A 17794-nucleotide genomic window follows, 5' to 3' on the forward strand; every position below is an offset into this window, starting at 1 on the left:
ATACTTTCTTGAATCATGGTGACACAAAGGTATGTAACAGGGTGGGGGTAAAATCAGGATTTTGGTACTTACCGATAAATCCCTTTCTCCGATTCCACAGGGGCCACTGGAGCGTAGTTACAATGGGGAAATAGTAGGCAGTAATTGGGAGCTGGCACTTTAAAATTCTCACACTGTGGCTAGCTCCTCCCCTACTATCTCCCCTCCAAGCCAGTCTACGTAAAACTGTGCCCGATGAGAGATGGAATAAACAAACCTTAAGGTAGAGGAGGTTAATGACGCCCTGTAAACCAGGATAAACCAAACTAAACCTGGAACAGAACCTGACAAAAACCAGGCTAGCCTGTACTCAACAAGCAGTCATATATTGATCTGCAAACCATTAAGCAAAAAACAAGGATGAACAGCGCTGGGCGGGCGTCCAGTGGCCCCTGTGGAATCGGAGAAAGGGATTTATCGGTAAGTACCAAAATCCTGATTTCTCCTTCATCCACTAGGGGCCACTGGAGCGTAGTTACAATGGGAACGTCCCAGAGCTCCCAAAAACGGGTGGGAGAGCGCTGAGAGTCCTGTAAAAACTGCTCGGCCAAACTGTGATGCAGAGGCCGCAAAATTGTCAAACTTGTAGAATTTGACAAAACGAATGTCGGTCCGACCAAGTAGCCGCCCGACAAACCATTTATGGAGACCCCACGGGCAGCCGCCCCCGAAGGTCTTACAACGCGCATAAAGTGCGCTGAAATGGAAAACGGAGGCTTCCTAGCAACCGCCAAGAAGACTGTCTGATGGTCAGATGTATCCAACGTCCCAGCGTATGCTGGGACCCCGGCTATTTAGCACGGGAGCATCGTACAGCACAAAGAAGAAAAACACTTCGTCGAATAGCCGAAGACCTCTGTAGAGAGTCGGCGAGCCCTGACAACATTCATAGAGGACCAAAAAACACTAGTGTCAGATTTATCTGAAAAATGGACATTCCCTCTGGAAGAAACGACCGCCGAGACCGAAGCTCAGCCGGGGGAGTTGCCAATAGAGTACTCCCTAAAAAAAGAGGCCGAACTGACGGCCGCTAGGCTAATCTCTTTTGGAAGAAAACCGAAAAAGGCAGATACCTAAAATTCAGGTCAGTGTGGTTTGAAGCGCAGCTGAGCAAAACCTCCCAGAGAAACCAAAGATGACGGCTGAATGGTAACTGAAAAAAGGGGAAAACCCCTTTTATGCTTATTATGTCCCATACAGTTTTCCAAAAGTGGCAAAAGCGAGAAGAGATAACAGACTTCTGAAATCGAGGCCCAGTAGGCCTAACCGAACTAGGGAACTCCTCCCTTCTGAGGTCTCGAGAACAGTCACACGGTTAAACGAGACCAGTGTAAGATTGAACCAAGAAAAAGGACCCTGTTGAAGTAGACAGTCCAGTCGAGGTAGGAGCCAAGGCTCCTCTACTGACAACAGGTGTATCTGTATCTTCAAGTCATGCGTGGCCCAACCAGAGCCACCGAGAGGGCTAGCACACATAATCCCCTCCTGTGTTACTGAACATGAGGTAGAAATCAAAAAGGGAGGCAGGATAGAATAACCAGAAAACTCCCCGGAGTCCTGAGGACCTCCACGGCTACTGCCGCCCGAGCTCACGTCCGAGAGTAGTAAAGAGTTAAGAGTCAGTCAGAACGCCCTGAGGTCGATCCGAAATCTCCGCCCACAGCGGACCAGCTGACAAAACTCCGGGGAATGTTTCCTCACCCGGGAGTCTGACCTGGTGGCTTGACCTTTTTGGAAAGAAGATTGTTGTCCCCCGCTCAGAGAGGAATGTTGTCCCCCGCTCAGAGAGGAATGTAGACGACCACTCATTGCGTCGCAACTTGACAGAAGGAATAGAGTACCTGGTGCCGAGGAAGGAAAAAGAAAAAAAAAACAATCCTCTGACGGACCGTGTTGAGAAACGTCTACAAGGAGCATAAATTGGATCTGTGTTGAACCAGAAGCTCCTGGATCCTCCGGATATTCAGAAGCCACCTAATGTACAGAGTGGGAAAGTAGCAGTAGATTGTCCCATTAGGGAACCAACGTCACCTACTGCCCTTGAAAAAGAGTTATTCTGTGATCTTCCTGAACTCTATGGGAGCGGAAGAGAGACCGAAAGGAAAGGACTGACAGTGAAAATAAGAATCCTGTAATGCGAATCTGAGAAAAGGCCGTCCAGCGGAAATGAGTAAACAGGCATCTCTGAAGACAAGGGACACGTAAAACTCCCTTTCTTGTTCAAACTAGCAATCACAGACTGAAAGGATTCTAAGGCCAGAATAGGCCTGGCCGAGCCAACTGGCTTCGGAACGTGAGAAGAAAACAAAGGCCTGAGAACTGTCCCGATTCAAATGATATGTGAAAAACAGGGATCAACACCCTTTGCAGTTAGAAGCATATGGAGCGCCGCCTGCAGTATGACTCTCTTGTCATCGTAAATCGGCCGACCCCTGCCGAGGGACTCCTGAGATGGTTGTACTCCAAAATCTAGTTTTGTAACCGCCCAAGCCTTCTCAGTTCTTCCCGCAGGACCACCGACCTGCGCCTACCCTGGGACCCTCCAGGTGGTAGGAAAGTCTGACCTGTAGTGGGTTTATAGGATGACCTAAAATCAGACTGGACCGAGGATGCTGAACCTCTGCTTCAGCCTTTTACCCTGAGATCCCCTGGCGACTGAGATATCGCCCGTGTGGAGTCGAAAGTTTGAAGGGGCACGGAAAAATCTAAAGGAAAGACCGGTAAAGGTCTGTCTTGGAGCTGGGGCAGTATTAGGAGAAAGCAAAGTGGACTTACCTCCCATGGTTCAAGAAATCCTGCAGAAAGATCCTTTCCCTGAACCATCTGCCCCGTAGGATTACATGTTCACCTGTCACTGTCGCAGACCCAGAGATCGTCGGGTTAAGACAGCCCAAGCGACAATGCCGGGTCCGAGTCTGCAGACGTGGAGACCTCCAAAGATCATAAAGCAGAATCCTGATTCGGACCTGTACCAAAGTATCAGTTTATCCTGATGCAACTTATCCCGTAACCTAGAGGACAATTGTTCCACAACCTACCTGCTCCGGACAAGGTAGAACCGCGCTGCCGTATATGTCTTTGATGGAACCCTGAGCAAGGCTGCCTCAGGAAAACAGCAGCTTGTTGGACCGGCGATACATCGAGGGGTATACCCTAGAGAGGTTCTGATACCATCTCCTGCCATCTGCGGGGAAAGGATAGGAAAAACAAACATTGTTTGATACCTGATATTGTGTATTCGGGTGTCTGCCGGCCGCCTACCGGAGCCTGCCCAGCTCATCCGAGACTGGACCAGTCGCTGTCATTTCGTCATTGGCGTCGAACCCCGATGGACTTGACGTGTCCGCCTCCTTTACCTGCAGTACCAGACGAACTGCTGTATAATGCACCTGGATATTCTGAGACACTGGTTCAGACTCCACAGAAAACAGACATCATCAGTATTATAACCTGGAAGGTTAGTTAGCAAGGTTCCTTTAGAAACCTGGAGAGGTGAAATGACGTACAAGGTCTCTGGTTAATAGTGACATTACCTGCATAATCTGAGCTGTTCAAACAGGAGTGTTCTGCAGGTGCGTGGAGGGCTAAGCAGATGGCTCCACCGCATACTTCACACCTAAGAGGGAATTCTTTGACTATCCCAGGTGAGACCAACGAAAGGAGAAAAGGTGGGTTAAATAAACACAGCCCTATGTAAGGTCTGCACTATAATGTGTAGTGACCGACACGATTCAAATAAACTTTCTGGAGCAGCGGAGACCTGAACCAGTAGCGCTGCGCTGTGGGACAGGAGTCTTAGCCCTAGGCTATAGGAGCTCCGCTTAAAGTTTTTCAAACCCTGGTCCCCCTGTTCAGATACCCGCTACTAGCATACTGAGCAGCAGCGCTATTTGTCTGATGCCTTACACACATTTCTCAAATTACAAATAGCATTAGTAACTAGTGACACCAAGGAATAATAAAGGGAAGGCAACACCCCGCCCTGTATGTAGTGTACCGCTAATTTAGGTGCACCAGATGTTTCTCGGAGGTTCCGCTGGCTTTTCAAAATGGTGACCAGACTGCGAGAAAAGATGGGGGAAAATGTTATGTGGTAAGGAGGTATTTTGTTATTAGAAAACATTGCGGAAATGGTTTGTTTTATCCTAAGGATGTATGTGGACACATCTGTACAAACTACACACAGCTAGGGCCACGGTGGGAACCAAACCCACGACCTCCAATGCCGCGAGGCAGCAATGCCAACCACTACACCATCCGCACTGCCCTATATACGGTATTGTATGCATATATCTATATACATACCTCCACACATATACATATTCATACATACATATCTATATATATCTATATATATATATATATATATATATATATATATATATATATATACACACCCACAGTGAATCCAACCGTGTATGTGAACCCACTAGGGTAGATAAATACTGTGCCTGTGTAAATACTGTCTATTTGAACCTAATAGTATTTGTAGGGTAAAGCACAGTGGATTTTTAATCAGTAATGAGATGAGCCCCAGCTCCTGTAATAGAGCAGGCTCCATGTATGAAATGTCTGGCAGAGGACTCTCCTGCCGGGAGGAATGGCTAACAAAGTCAGATATTACCAATATGTCAGCAACTCCCTGCACAGAAACACTAAAAACTGAAACAGGATTTGTGCCTAGAGGCAGTGAACGCTGCGATCCGCCGCCGGGAGCCCGCTGAGCAAAGCGGGAATAGCCTTCACCCCCACATCCTACCTTTATCCTCCCTGAACAGCCCGGAGAGGGAAGGGAGCTTGCAGCGGCCGGGGAGCGGTATGACAGTGAAGCGGCGGTCCTGTAGCGGCCGGGGGACGGAGAGCGCTTAACCCGCCGAACAGAGCGGGAGTTAGCTCCGCCCCCCCCGCTTCGGCGCCAAATTCAAACCTGCTCTACAGTAAGCGGGAAGCGCCCTGTATCTCCCCGTCCGCTTGTATGCTGCGGCCGGGGAGCGGACAGTCCATTACACAACACTGACATAAGATAAAGGCGGCAACTATAAAAGGCAACCAGCATTGTAACTTACATTTCACTGTTCTGTATCCCCCGGCTGCCTTCTGCTGCAGCCGGGTAGTGAAGAGCGCTGAGCCCGTCTACAGAGCGGGCTGAAGTTCCGCCCCCCATATAATGGCGCCAAGAATTAGTAAGCGCCTTTGATGCACTCCAGCCTTCTATGACTGGAGATACATATGTTGAAAACTGAATCTGTAAAAGCATACATCAGTCTGGAGGGGGGGATGTTTGTACTCACCACTTTAGGCATACTCTGTGATGGAGTGGCCCCGACACGCGCCGCACGCAGCGGTGTCCGGCCACATTTGATACTCACCGCTGCCCTGCTGCCGGAATCTTCTGCTGGATGGAGTGGCCGCGACACGCGCCGCACGCAGCGGTGTCCGCCAACTCAGGAGAGCTCAGTGTCTCCCTCAGCCGGGGCCCATCCCGAGCCGCACGCAGCTGCGATGGGACCCCGCCGGCAGCTCCCGCGGTGCAGAATGGCAGTGGCAGAGCTGCCAGTCTGTGCGTGTGTTATGAAAAATAAAATAATAAAGAAAAAAGAAAAAATTCTTCAGCTAAACCCAAGTGAACCAGCTCACATCGGGCACTAACTAAGACTGGCTTGGAGGGGAGATAGTAGGGGAGGAGCTAGCCACAGTGTGAGAATTTTAAAGTGCCAGCTCCCAATTACTGCCTACTATTTCCCCATTGTAACTACGCTCCAGTGGCCCCTAGTGGATGAAGGAGAAACAAATGATTGAGGATCTAGGTAGATTAGAGGAATGGTCAAGAGTGTGGCAATTACAGTTTAATGCAAAATAATGCAAAATCATGCACTTGGGTCTCAAAAATCCAAAGGCTAAATATAGTAATAATGGCACTATACTGGAAACTACTGAGGAGGAAAGGTATCTAGGAGTCACTATTTCAGGTGACTTAAAGGCAGGTAAGCAATGTAACAAAGCAATGAGGAAGGCTAGTCAGATGCTTGACTGCATTGGGAAAGAAGTAATAATGCCACTGGTCACTGGTCATTGGTACCGCCTCATCTAGAATAATGTGTTCAATTCTGGAGGCCATATCTTCAAAAGGATATTAATACTTTAGAGATGATACAAAGAAGGGCAACTAAATTGGTGCACGGCCTACATCACAAAACATACCCAGAAAGACTAAAAAAATCTCTATATGTATCGTCTGGAGCAGAGAAGGGAAAGAGGGGACATGACAGAAACTTTCAAATATATCAAGGGTTTTAACAAAGTCCAGGAGGGAAACATTCTCCAAATGAAGAGAACCAATAGGACACGAGGACATGCACTGAGACTGGAGGGGGGTGGTTCAGGGGAAATTTGAGGAAAAATTACTTCACAGAAAGGGTAGTGGACAAGTAGAACAGCCTCACATCAGAGGAGGCAGAGGATAAGACAGTAGAGCAATTTAAACATTAACGGGATAGACCTAAGTATATCCTTACAAATAAATAAGGATCAAATAAGGTTTGAGGAAAAAATATGGTAAACAAAAAAATAAAACAAAACAAAAGAGGCAGACTAGATGGGCCAAGTGGTTCTGATCTGCCGTCAAATTCTCTGGTGCACTAGAGTATCAGCATTTTATTCCCAGGACCCCTAGGCCTAAAGTTTCTTACTGAGAAATCGATCAACAATTATTAAATTAAGTAAACTGTGCTTACCTGTCATCCTTAGGTTATTATGTGGGGGTGGACAGGGTTACGCTTCTGTCTGCATATTTTAGGACTGGCATTCACCAGCTCTTGTCTAGCCTATCACATGAACTATATATGATCTGATTCGGACCTGAATCACCAATCCATGGCACCCCTGCAAGTGCCCTGAGTCACTCCAGGGTACCACAGCCCCCAGTTTGTGAACCACTGGTGTATAGCATGTTTCCAGTACAGTGTCCCTATAGCCTTCCTAAACTGTGTCAGATTGTGAGAAGGGGCTATGGAGACAATGAACCCCCATTTAAAAGGCATTATTTGCTTCTACAGATGTTATACAACACTGGTGCTAAAGAGATTTTATTTCTCTAATTATTTGTATTTATTAGCACAAGTAGCAGCATTCATATTGTTAGCTTGTCCAATGTAGCATGAAATGCGTGCTGCAGACTCCAATGGAACACTGCGCAGCTTTACTAAGAAAGTGGTTTTCAACTATCAGAATAGAATTTAAGAGGTTATGATTTGAGAGATAATGGGCAAACCACCAGAGAGAAAGCAAGAGAGAGAGAGAGAGAGAGAGAAGGAACAAGTGAAAAAGTGTTAGAAAAGGAGCATGCAAGTGAGATACACAGGCAGATCATAACCAGGAAACTGGGCAGACACATAGCTAAGTCTAAACACAGGAATAACAGTATGCAATGGCACAGCAGAGGACCGGAGTTTTCCAGCTACAATGCACAAAATACTCTGACATAAGGGTCACTCACTTCCAGGGAATCTCAGCTCACATCCAGATTTGAGCTCCCTGGAGGAACAGAGGTAACTATTATCCTCCTAGGAGAAGAAGAATCCACAGTGGAACTTGCTGCACAATATGTCAGCACATGTCACAACCCAAGTGGAAGCACATTACCACAAAGCTCTATCCTCAACCCCTTATTACACTGCATTATAATGTAATCACAATACCTCACACATCCGTTGCCATCATAAAAGAGAGTGACAGTGAGATATTGTATAGCAAAGTACTCTTTACGATCCCATCTTTCCAGTTAGATTGTAAAATGTGCCCCCCAGCATAGTCTATATTTGAGGATCAAAGTGGATATTTACCTGACAACAGCTGTCATAGAAATATATCCTAACAGATTACATCTTATGCGTTAGAAACCTCTAAACATGAACACTTCAAAATTGTTCTTTGTACAGTCTGTGCCACTCACAGTCTCACAGTTTAGACATCTGGTTTCATTGGTTAGGGTTCCCTGGAAGATCTCGTGAACCCAAGTGAGGTCAGGTTTATCTGGTTCTGGCAGTTCTAAGCTCCCATTCTGCAGCTTGCCATTCTGGTTCTCCTGTTTCTTCTCTTCCTGCAGCAGGTCGGCAATAGTGTTGAGCAGGTAATTTAGGAACTCATGGGCATCCTGTTGCATGTAGTTATCAAACAGTTCTGCATAAGCCAATGAAACAAAACAATGACTTACAGTGCACATTTATAGAATGCACTGATTCAAATTCCTAGTACGATGTAGTGGTCACTCTAGGTGCATGGTGCTGAACAGTGAGGAGGGTATCCTGTCATTTTGAAGGGCAAAATTTTAGACATGATGTATTTCTACAGCTATGTATGTAATGATTAATGGAAAATCCATGTCTGATAAATATTATCACCTTAGAAGTCTAGCAACCAACCGTACAGTACACATTCCCTAATATCTTACGATGATTTTTCCTCATCTGCAATCAGGATTTACACAATTTTGCATAATTACATAAACTACATCTCTTTCGCTGACCAAGTTGAAGGATGCTAGGGGATTTTGTTTTTTTTACTCATCTAAATTAACCCCTCCCTTACATACACCTGTGATGGGCCAATAAACTGATTATGAGCAACGTCCACTGTACTGAGAGGCATGTATGTAATCAGTAGCTGATGGGAATGCTGATCCTTGTAGTGCCATATTGGACAATCCTGGTGTGTTGACTGGTAGGTGAGTTGGCTCTCAATTTAGAACGAAATAAGAATATATGACCCAAAGTAGGTGCTATTGTGATATAGAGTAGGAGCATCTGAGCAGAGGCACCTTGACGTGGAGGGTGGCTTGTCATATATTTACAAATGTGCGCGACTGAGTCCTCTGGGTTTTACTATCATGTAGGATGCATGTCTCTTTTGCTAACTCATTCCAGAATGATGGGGGAATTGGTTCTAGAGTAACCACTCCTACACATGTACCTGTGATGTGCCATTAAATTGATTTTAAGCAACTTTCATTTTGTGTATCACAATTTTACATAAAACTCAAACTTTTGCAGGTAGCTGCTTTTAAAATCTTGGTAATCCACTGTTATTTGGGAAAGAGGAGATGTAGGAGAAAGACTTTATCCTACAAACAAAATAAAACAGGAGACCTCATTCAGCTCACATCGATAAAGTACAAAAATCACAATTGAGCACACTCTGAGTGACACCAGTGGGCGGGCGGTTGTTTGGGGGGCTGGGGACAGGCAGTTGTGGGAGAGTGGTGGTCCGGCCAACGCAGGCATGGGCGGACCGCTTTCAGGATGGCTGCGTGACATTACACGCAGCTGCTCCGATTAAAAAGATGGCAGCGGTGTGGCTGCCTATGCAGCATGGCTGCATATGGAGGGGGCATCCTCAATTCCCTGGTTAGCGATGCAATCGCAAATTAGATTGCGATCAAATCTCTGGGATTTGGCATGGTGGGCGGTCTTGCCCTGTGGCGGGCGGTCCCCAGCATGTGAGCTCATGCAGTACCAGAATCTGCTTCTGAACCTGAATAGGGTTCAGAAGTGTGATGTAAATGCCAGCACAGCTCACCTGCTGTTGTCTACTGTCCTTCGCTTCTTCATAGCGAGAGCAAATGGATATCTCCTACATACTCCACAGGAAAAAAAATGTTTCTTGGGAGATTTATTTTAATTTAATTAGAGAAACTAAAAATCAATGTATACAAACTCACCATTCAGCGATCATTTAAATCACATTACAGTGTGTTTTTTGTTTATGACCTGTAAACATCATTAGCTTTCTTTATCAGCTCCTTTTTTCCGTATTGGTTAAATCACAAATCTTTTCTATGCAAAACTGAAACCATATTATCCCTAACAGCATTACATACATTTCTCCACAAGAGGGTGGTGTTGTTTAGGAAATGTATAAACGGCCCGGTTTCTTATCACTTAGAATACTATGGTTAATGTACAGTGCACCTGTCACCTGCATACAGGTATACCACTACCCATTAGATTGTAATAACTTACAAGCATTACCCTGCCTACCTTCCGTCATCTACTACTTGTCTACCATGCATGTCCTTGTGCCATGTTCTAAAATACAAAGAGGTTAGCTGGATAAGTTATGATTTCATTCATATAAATGACAGCAAAATAAGATCAATTCAACCATGTGTAATGGGTAACATGCAAGTTTCTTTATGGATCCCTCAGGTCACCTTACCGTCGTCTGGATCCCAAGGTTTACAATGTCTGTAGGGGGTGTGGAGGAGGGCGGGGAGGGCGCAAACACAGAGAAACCCTTTGTGGGCACGCTGCGCTCGCCGTGCAGTGGGCTTGGTGGCTCGCTGCGCTCGCCGCAGGGACTATTTTCACTCGTGGATGTACACGATACCCACAGAGTGGGAATAGTCCCTGCTGGTCTGCATGCCGACTGTCGGGCATTCCAGTGTTCCGGATCCCGTCGTCGGTAATGTGACGGCCGGTCACATAACTACATACCGAGAAAACACATAGTCAGCATTTCTTAACAAACCCATCAGAGGTGTGAAGGAGTACACCCAAAAATTCATTACATCATCTACTGTTGGCTGTAAAAAGAATGGTGTCATTTAGCACTCAGACCTATTACTCAAAAAATCAATAAATTAAAATTCCACAACAAAGATACTCTGTCTAGTTATAGGGCAGTGTAGGACATCTGGGAATAAATGTCCAGGCTTTAGTAAGCAATTCCTTTTGCCCTAATGTTCCAGCAAGTGCCGAGCAGTGAGGCTGCACGAGGGCCGCAGTACTGGAAACGCACATGGCAGAATTTTAGGAACAAGTAAAAATTCAGGTGGATGGGCTGCACACCCCATATGATTTGGCAACCACAAAAAAAAAAAAAGTTTATTTGTTTAAAAACAAACTAGGGACCGGATGTTATTAAGTCCAAGTTGGCCAGAGGTGCGGGTTCCCGGATGAACTTAGATGTTTTTTTAAATCGACAATCATGTACAAGGCAAAACCATGCCTTGTAAATGATTGCTGCTTTAAAAAAAAAAAAAAAACATCCAAGTTCGGCCAGGAACCCGCACCTCCGGCCAACTCGGACTTCATTACATCTCATCCCAGGTGTTTAAAGTGGACAAGATCTTGAGATATTTAAGCAGTGATCAGCAGGAAACCAATTCTGAAATTAGTGAGAAGTAAAATGTTGGCGATCCCTGCATGCCCGGGATGAGTTGTAACTGGAACAATGAATAAAGTCAGGAACAGCAGCAACACTATCATCTGTCACACGCATAAAAGGAGCATTATCAGCTTATCCACTTGGACTGTACGGTGACGAAAAGTGCTGCATCTAACTGGGACCTCAGCAACCACACAGCCTTAAAATAAACAGTATTTATAAAACATGATGGAGAAGCTACATAAAAATATTTATCTCTGCTATAGGGAATGGCATGATATGTCGACATTCGGAATCTAGACTTTGACATAATGTCAACAATGGTATTTTAGCCTAACACTAATTGTAGCCTAACAGTAACCACAACCTTATTTGCTGGCATGTCAGTGTCAGCTTTGTGAATGTCAACATTTTAAGAGTCGACTTCCTGTCTACATGCCCTGCTAAATAAGTATTGTAGAATAGAGGATGTGCAGAGATTACTAATGACAAATCTAAGGAATTTTTTTTGTTTCTGCAATAAACCCGCCTCCCCCAAATAGAAACATTGCCAGTTTCTCTGCCCAGGACATCACCAGTTTGGTAGCAGCTCACTCTAGGCACCTCTAATGATGGTCCAGGACTCACATCTGTAACATGCAGGTTGGAATAGCAGCTAAATGTTTCTGAGTTGGAGTGAGAGGAATTTATGAATAAATATTGTACAAATGTCTTATTTATAGCCGATTCCCATGCAGTTTCTTTTAAATGTCCCGCTGTGGCAGTCATATAAAGATCAGAGGGTAAAGTAATGCAGGCCTTACATTGTAGTCCACTACATTTTCGAAATGTTACTTTTACTAACACTCGGTACAACACAGTAATAAATTATAGGAATACCTGCAATATTCTGCCTCTGGTTGCCTGTATACACTGCACACATGTGAAACTTCCACTAATGTGGTTTGGCAATATTTACTTACCATTTTCTTTCCTCAATCTGGAGATGAACTTTTTGGGAGGTATAACCCCCACTTTCTTCTTTTGCGTGGCAATGCTGTTAAAGAGGTCCGCCAGGCATGTGAGCAAGCTTTCCTTCTTCCGTGGTTGGACCTTGTATGCCAGAACTTTTTCCCGAAACGGGCGACAAAAATAAAGTGCTTGTAGAACAGAATTGCAGTAGCAGGTGTTGCCAAACTGGGAAGGTACAAGACAGAAAAACTAAGCCACATATTAAATAATATACAGAATAAAAAAAAAGTATGAGATTAAAAATGTATTCCCAAAAATCAAGTGGGGGTAGACTGACAAAAAAATATAATGCAGCAAAAGAATAAACAATCTAAAACAGGAACAGAAGGCAAAAAAAGTCAATGGCAGGATACAAACATTATTTCCCCTGACCCTGCTCTTCATATGAAAAAGAAAAAAAGAAAAATGGACACACAAAAGAAAAAAGAAACATACAAAAAGAAAATCTGTTTCACTTAAATAATGCATATTTCCTCCTTTTTCAAGCTCTGATTTGACTTTGAAAGAAGACTGCGGAAGCCCCTTTATATTTGGTCAGTTTTCTAAATGTGTGGCAATGGTTAAACATGTGTGTGTAATAGAGGCGTATGTAGCTATAACATACTCTACATGGATAAACAACCACATGTATGTAAGCTGTAAAGAGACCTGTTTCTCTACGGGTGTCATTTAATTACAAAAATGGATATATTCTGCACAATGTAATACAGAAATAGAAAAGTCCATGTTAGAAAAAATAAAAAAATAAAATATTTTTTAATCTCTAAAACGTCATAAGCGAGTGCGTGAGCATTACCACATGGCCACTGCTCTGCTATAGGAAATTACACCAGGAACCTAAAATATAACTGCTTATTCAAAATCCTTAATTCGTTGCTAAAAATAAGTAGTATACAGGGTAATGCATCTGAAATACATTAACATGTAATAAATGACCATAATATGGGTTGAGGAAGGTAGAATGTTTCTTGTAATAAATCTCAACAACATATTCTGATTCAATCATTGGGGAATATGCATAGCATAGCAACAGCAATATGCATGGAGCATGGTTATTTTTAGTGTTTTTTATTTATAGTGAGCATTAAAACGCTGTGCATAGTCTGTAGAACAAAATTCAGTTATAGCTTCAAATTCTCTATAACAGGATATGCTCCATTACTGGCAGCATCAATACAGAGCCAATAGTAGGTTACAATTGCCGATACCAAAAAGCCAGCACCAGGTGAAAACAGCAAAAAAGATTAAGAAAAAGTGGGGAGGGGAGAGATGGGGGGGGGGGGGGGGGGTGTGCCTCTTTAAGACATATAACCAGAATAGGAGAAAAGTAAAAAAAAATATCTATATTAATTGTAGCCATAGGAGCCATGACTGAAGAGGGACCTATGACTGCAATATATGCTGACTGATATGTGGTCCATTAACAGACCTAGTTCATTTACAGGTGACAGACCACAAGGTCAGCATGTACACTGCCTGCTATGGAAATGCAGAAGCTCGGTATCGGAGGACTGAGATCCACAGACACTTTGGAATCACTAGCCTATAAGAGATCTAAAAGCCAGCTAAACCTTTACATATTCAGGCTTGATAGCTGCATACAAAAAAGTGTGGAGACTTAATAGAGAACACGAATGGCGCCAGAAGGCAACAAGCAGCAACCCCTTTGCACCAGTGGTACTCCCTTATACCAATATGAAACAGTGAACAAAAAAGAGTGAGTGCAATAGGGTGCGCTAAATGCGAAAAGCTGGTGAACAGATCTGCTTGACCTGTTGTATGTGATATTAGAGGTTAATACTTCCCTTTATATCACCTATAAGCATATACTTCTTAGGTCCGTTCCACATATGAAAAAGAAATAAAAAGATGCATATAGTGTAGTATGTTTAAAATGAAACAGAATTTAATCATAAAACAAATACACAAAATTCCTAAAAACACTTGTTTTTTCCTCCCACAATGATGGGTAATAAAGGTGGAGGATTACCAGATGAGAGTGATCAATGGGCGTATAAGATGTAACCTTAGGGTAACTGGCTCCGGAACCGGGTTCCCTCGTCCACGTCCCAATCGTCTGGTCAGCCTTACACCTGCTGGTGGTTCAATGGATACTTCACTCTCCTGCTGCTACGCGTTTCGGGAATGTCCCTTCATCAGGCAGTGAGAGTGAAGTGAATGGGTTGCCTCTTTATACCCACAATCTGGATTACTTCCAGGTTAAAGGTCAACAACTTTAACCAATGTTTAACATATACCAAACACTAAAAAAATTTTTTCCTATATAAACACACTTCATAATTAAAATTGCATAATAAATGGCAGAGCTGGAAATGTTCTAAAATAAGAATACAGAAGATCGTATAATGCTGACCGGAAGTGACGTCAGCGTGACCTCCGTTTTTTCTTGTGATCAATAATATATATATTAAACCTCCCAGTTAAATACAATGAGATGGAGTCCAAGCTTGTACACACTGTATAATAGTGCTTGCTCATCAGAAGGTCTATAAACATCTGCAAAAAGTTCTATTTTGCGGACTGGTTGGAACGCATCTGGAGCGCAATGTGGCTTCCGGCAGCGTACTTCCGGTTCGGTGGAACGCATTTGGAACGCATCCGGTCTTTAGTAACGCACTTCCGGTTGCGGCAATCAGTCCTTGAAGGCGGAAAACTGTTTATAATGAAGATCTGAGACTCATATGTGACCGCTGAAGTCCATTAAATTCTATATAAGTTATACATTGGTTAATCTTCAAAAATTCAGAGATTTTGTTTTCCCTGTTGATGTTTCATATGTTTCGGTTCCATTTTGCTTGTGGGCTATCATGCCCATACTGCAGACTTAAATGAAATGGCAGTTAAAATCTTTTCACATATAAATACTTAATGGTTAATACTTATGGAGAAAAAATAGAAAGGCAAAAGGGTGAAGGTTATCTTAGAATAAAAAGAGTGGGGATGAGAAAAGAATAGGAAATGAGGATTATAGGAACCACTTTAGCTCAAAATCTGAATTGAGTCCATCCGGGATGAGGCTTTTAATCTTGTGGATCCATTTCATCTCGCTCTTGGCTAAACGTGTTGCCTCATCTCTATACCTCCAGTTGTTTTTAACATTCTCTATAGCTAAAAAGCGGACGATGTTATTGGTGGAACAGTTATGCACTTCTTTAAAGTGATTGGATAGAGAATGGGTGGTTAGACCCTTCTTGATATTGCGGAGGTGTTCACTTAATCTGGTTTTAAGTGCCCGGCTTGTTCGGCCTATATAGACCAGGTTGCAGCTACATTCTATTAGATAAACCACATTAGTGGTATGGCATGTCATGAAGTGTTGTATTTTGTATTTGGTATCCTTCACTGTGAAATCTTCATGTTTAGAGCTTTCTGATTTGATTTCTCGACAGGCCTGACACGTCCCGCATCTAAAGAAGCCTTTATTTCTTATCGGGTGATAGTCTTTATATGGCAAGGCGCTTCTAGTGAGTTTGTCTTTGAGGTTTGGTGCCTTTCTATATATAAAGCGTGGTAATTGTGGCAATACACTTTTTAGAACTGGATCTTTCAAGAGAAGGTGCCAATGTCTACGTACTATAGATTCCATTTTCTTATATTGACTGTTATATTGTGTTATAAAGGCAAACTGAGCTTTTGTATCTTTTTCTTTACTTCTTTTCTTCTTATTTCCCAGTAGTTCAGCACGGTTTTTTTGGAGGGTTTCATTTTTGAATTCTTCTAATTTATTTCTATCATAGCCTTTATTTATGAAGCCCATTTTCATTGTGTCTATTTGTTCTTCACATATTGTTTTTTTGCTACAATTCCGTCTGAGTCTCAAGAATTGGCTCTTAGGGACGCTAATGAGCCAATTGAAATGATGTTCGCTGGTTGTGGCGATATAATTATTTGCATCTGTCGGTTTTCTAAAGCATTTTGTCTCCAATTTTCCATCCTCAATATATAATGATAGGTCTAAAAAACACAATTCCGTTTGGCTACTATTAATGCTTAATTTGATGTTAAGAGCATTGGAATTGAGTTCCTCTGAGAAGGCACATAGAGCTTCCTTGTTCCCTTTCCAGAAGAAAATGACATCATCAATATATCGATACCATAGAATAAGATCTTTACCAAATGTTCGGTTGGTTTTGATGTTTGTTTCTTCCCAATAGGACATGAACAAATTCGCAAAGCTTGGGGCGAATTTAGTCCCCATTGCGGTTCCAATAAGTTGGATGTAGTACGACCCATCGAAATAAAAGTAGTTATTTTTGAGAATGAATCTTATTCCTTCCAGCAGAAATTCTTTCTTATCCTCAGAGTAGTCTGTTTTGTTAAGATAATATCTGACTGCTTCAATACCTTTTTCATGTGGTATGCTTGTGTACAATGCTGCCACATCAGCTGTTGCCATCCACATTCCCTCTGTCCACTCAAATGTATTAATTTTCTGAAGTATATCAGTTGTATCCTTGAGATGGAAATCTGTCTTTATTGTTAATGGTTGTAGATGTGAATCGATGAATTCCGACAAGTTTGCTGTGAGGCTACCCACACCTGCCACGATGGGTCTTCCTGGGGGATTTGTTGGGTCCTTATGTACCTTAGGGAGTACATAGATGGTTGGTGTGGCTGGATCCAAGACATTCAGATACTCAAATTCTTTTTCAGTGATGGTTTTCTTCTCAAGGTGTGTCTTTAATAATTGGTTGAATGCAGTTTTTATTCTGTTAGTGGGATCACTTCTCAGTTTTGAATAGGTGCCGCCATCTTCCAATTGGCGGTAGATTTCTTTTATGTAGTCCTTCTTATTGAGTATTGCCACTCCCCCTCCTTTATCGCAAGGTTTAATAACAATGCTTTCATCTTTCTGAAGTGCCTTCATCGCCATACGTTCCTTTTTCGACAGATTCCACTTTTTTATTTTGTTTTTATCGAGTTTTTCCATATCTTCAAGAACTGATTTCTGGAAGCTGTCAACTAAACTTCCCTTCAAGTATTTCGGGTAAAAAGTAGATTTTTTCTTAAATGGTTCTATCGTGCTTTCCGTTTCTTTAGGGTCCGCCTGATTCTTTGTCAAGAAGAATTTTTTAACTGTCAATTTTCTAATAAATTTTTCCACATCTATGAATACATCGAAAGGGGAGGGTTTATTGGTTGGCGCGTATTTGAGCCCTTTGAGTAACAGTCTTTCCTCTATATCCGTGAGATTCCTGTCACTTAAGTTGAAGATTTTTCCTTGTAATGGTTGAGTGGTTGCAGTTTCCATAGACATTAGTGATGGATCCATAGTTTTAAGTTTTTTTGTGGTGGAAGAGGAAAAAAACCACAAAAAAACTTAATACGCGCCAACCAATAAACCCTCCCCTTTCGATGTATTCATAGATGTGGAAAAATTTATTAGAAAATTGACAGTTAAAAAAATCTTCTTGACAAAGAATCAGGCGGACCCTAAAGAAACGGAAAGCACGATAGAACCATTTAAGAAAAAATCTACTTTTTACCCGAAATACTTGAAGGGAAGTTTAGTTGACAGCTTCCAGAAATCAGTTCTTGAAGATATGGAAAAACTCGATAA

General features: G+C 42.9%; 1 protein-coding gene across 2 annotated transcripts in view; it reads right to left on the reverse strand.

The window, feature by feature from the left end:
- The window catches only part of LOC134948910 (ubiquitin carboxyl-terminal hydrolase 12-like), a 190347-nt gene that overhangs the window by 81182 nt on the left and 91371 nt on the right, over positions 1-17794 (reverse strand). The window contains exons 3-4 of one of the 2 annotated variants that reach the window (XM_063937190.1): positions 12165-12378; positions 7991-8217 (exon numbers count right to left, since the gene is read on the reverse strand). In XM_063937190.1, the coding sequence (XP_063793260.1) occupies positions 7991-8217; positions 12165-12378 (441 nt within the window). Of the gene's footprint in view, positions 1-7990; positions 8218-10073; positions 10122-12164; positions 12379-17794 lie in introns of those variants that run through there. The other variant, XM_063937191.1, reaches the window with a different exon arrangement.

This window comes from Pseudophryne corroboree, chromosome 8, assembly GCF_028390025.1.
Source record: "Pseudophryne corroboree isolate aPseCor3 chromosome 8, aPseCor3.hap2, whole genome shotgun sequence".
Lineage (NCBI taxonomy): Eukaryota > Metazoa > Chordata > Amphibia > Anura > Myobatrachidae > Pseudophryne > Pseudophryne corroboree.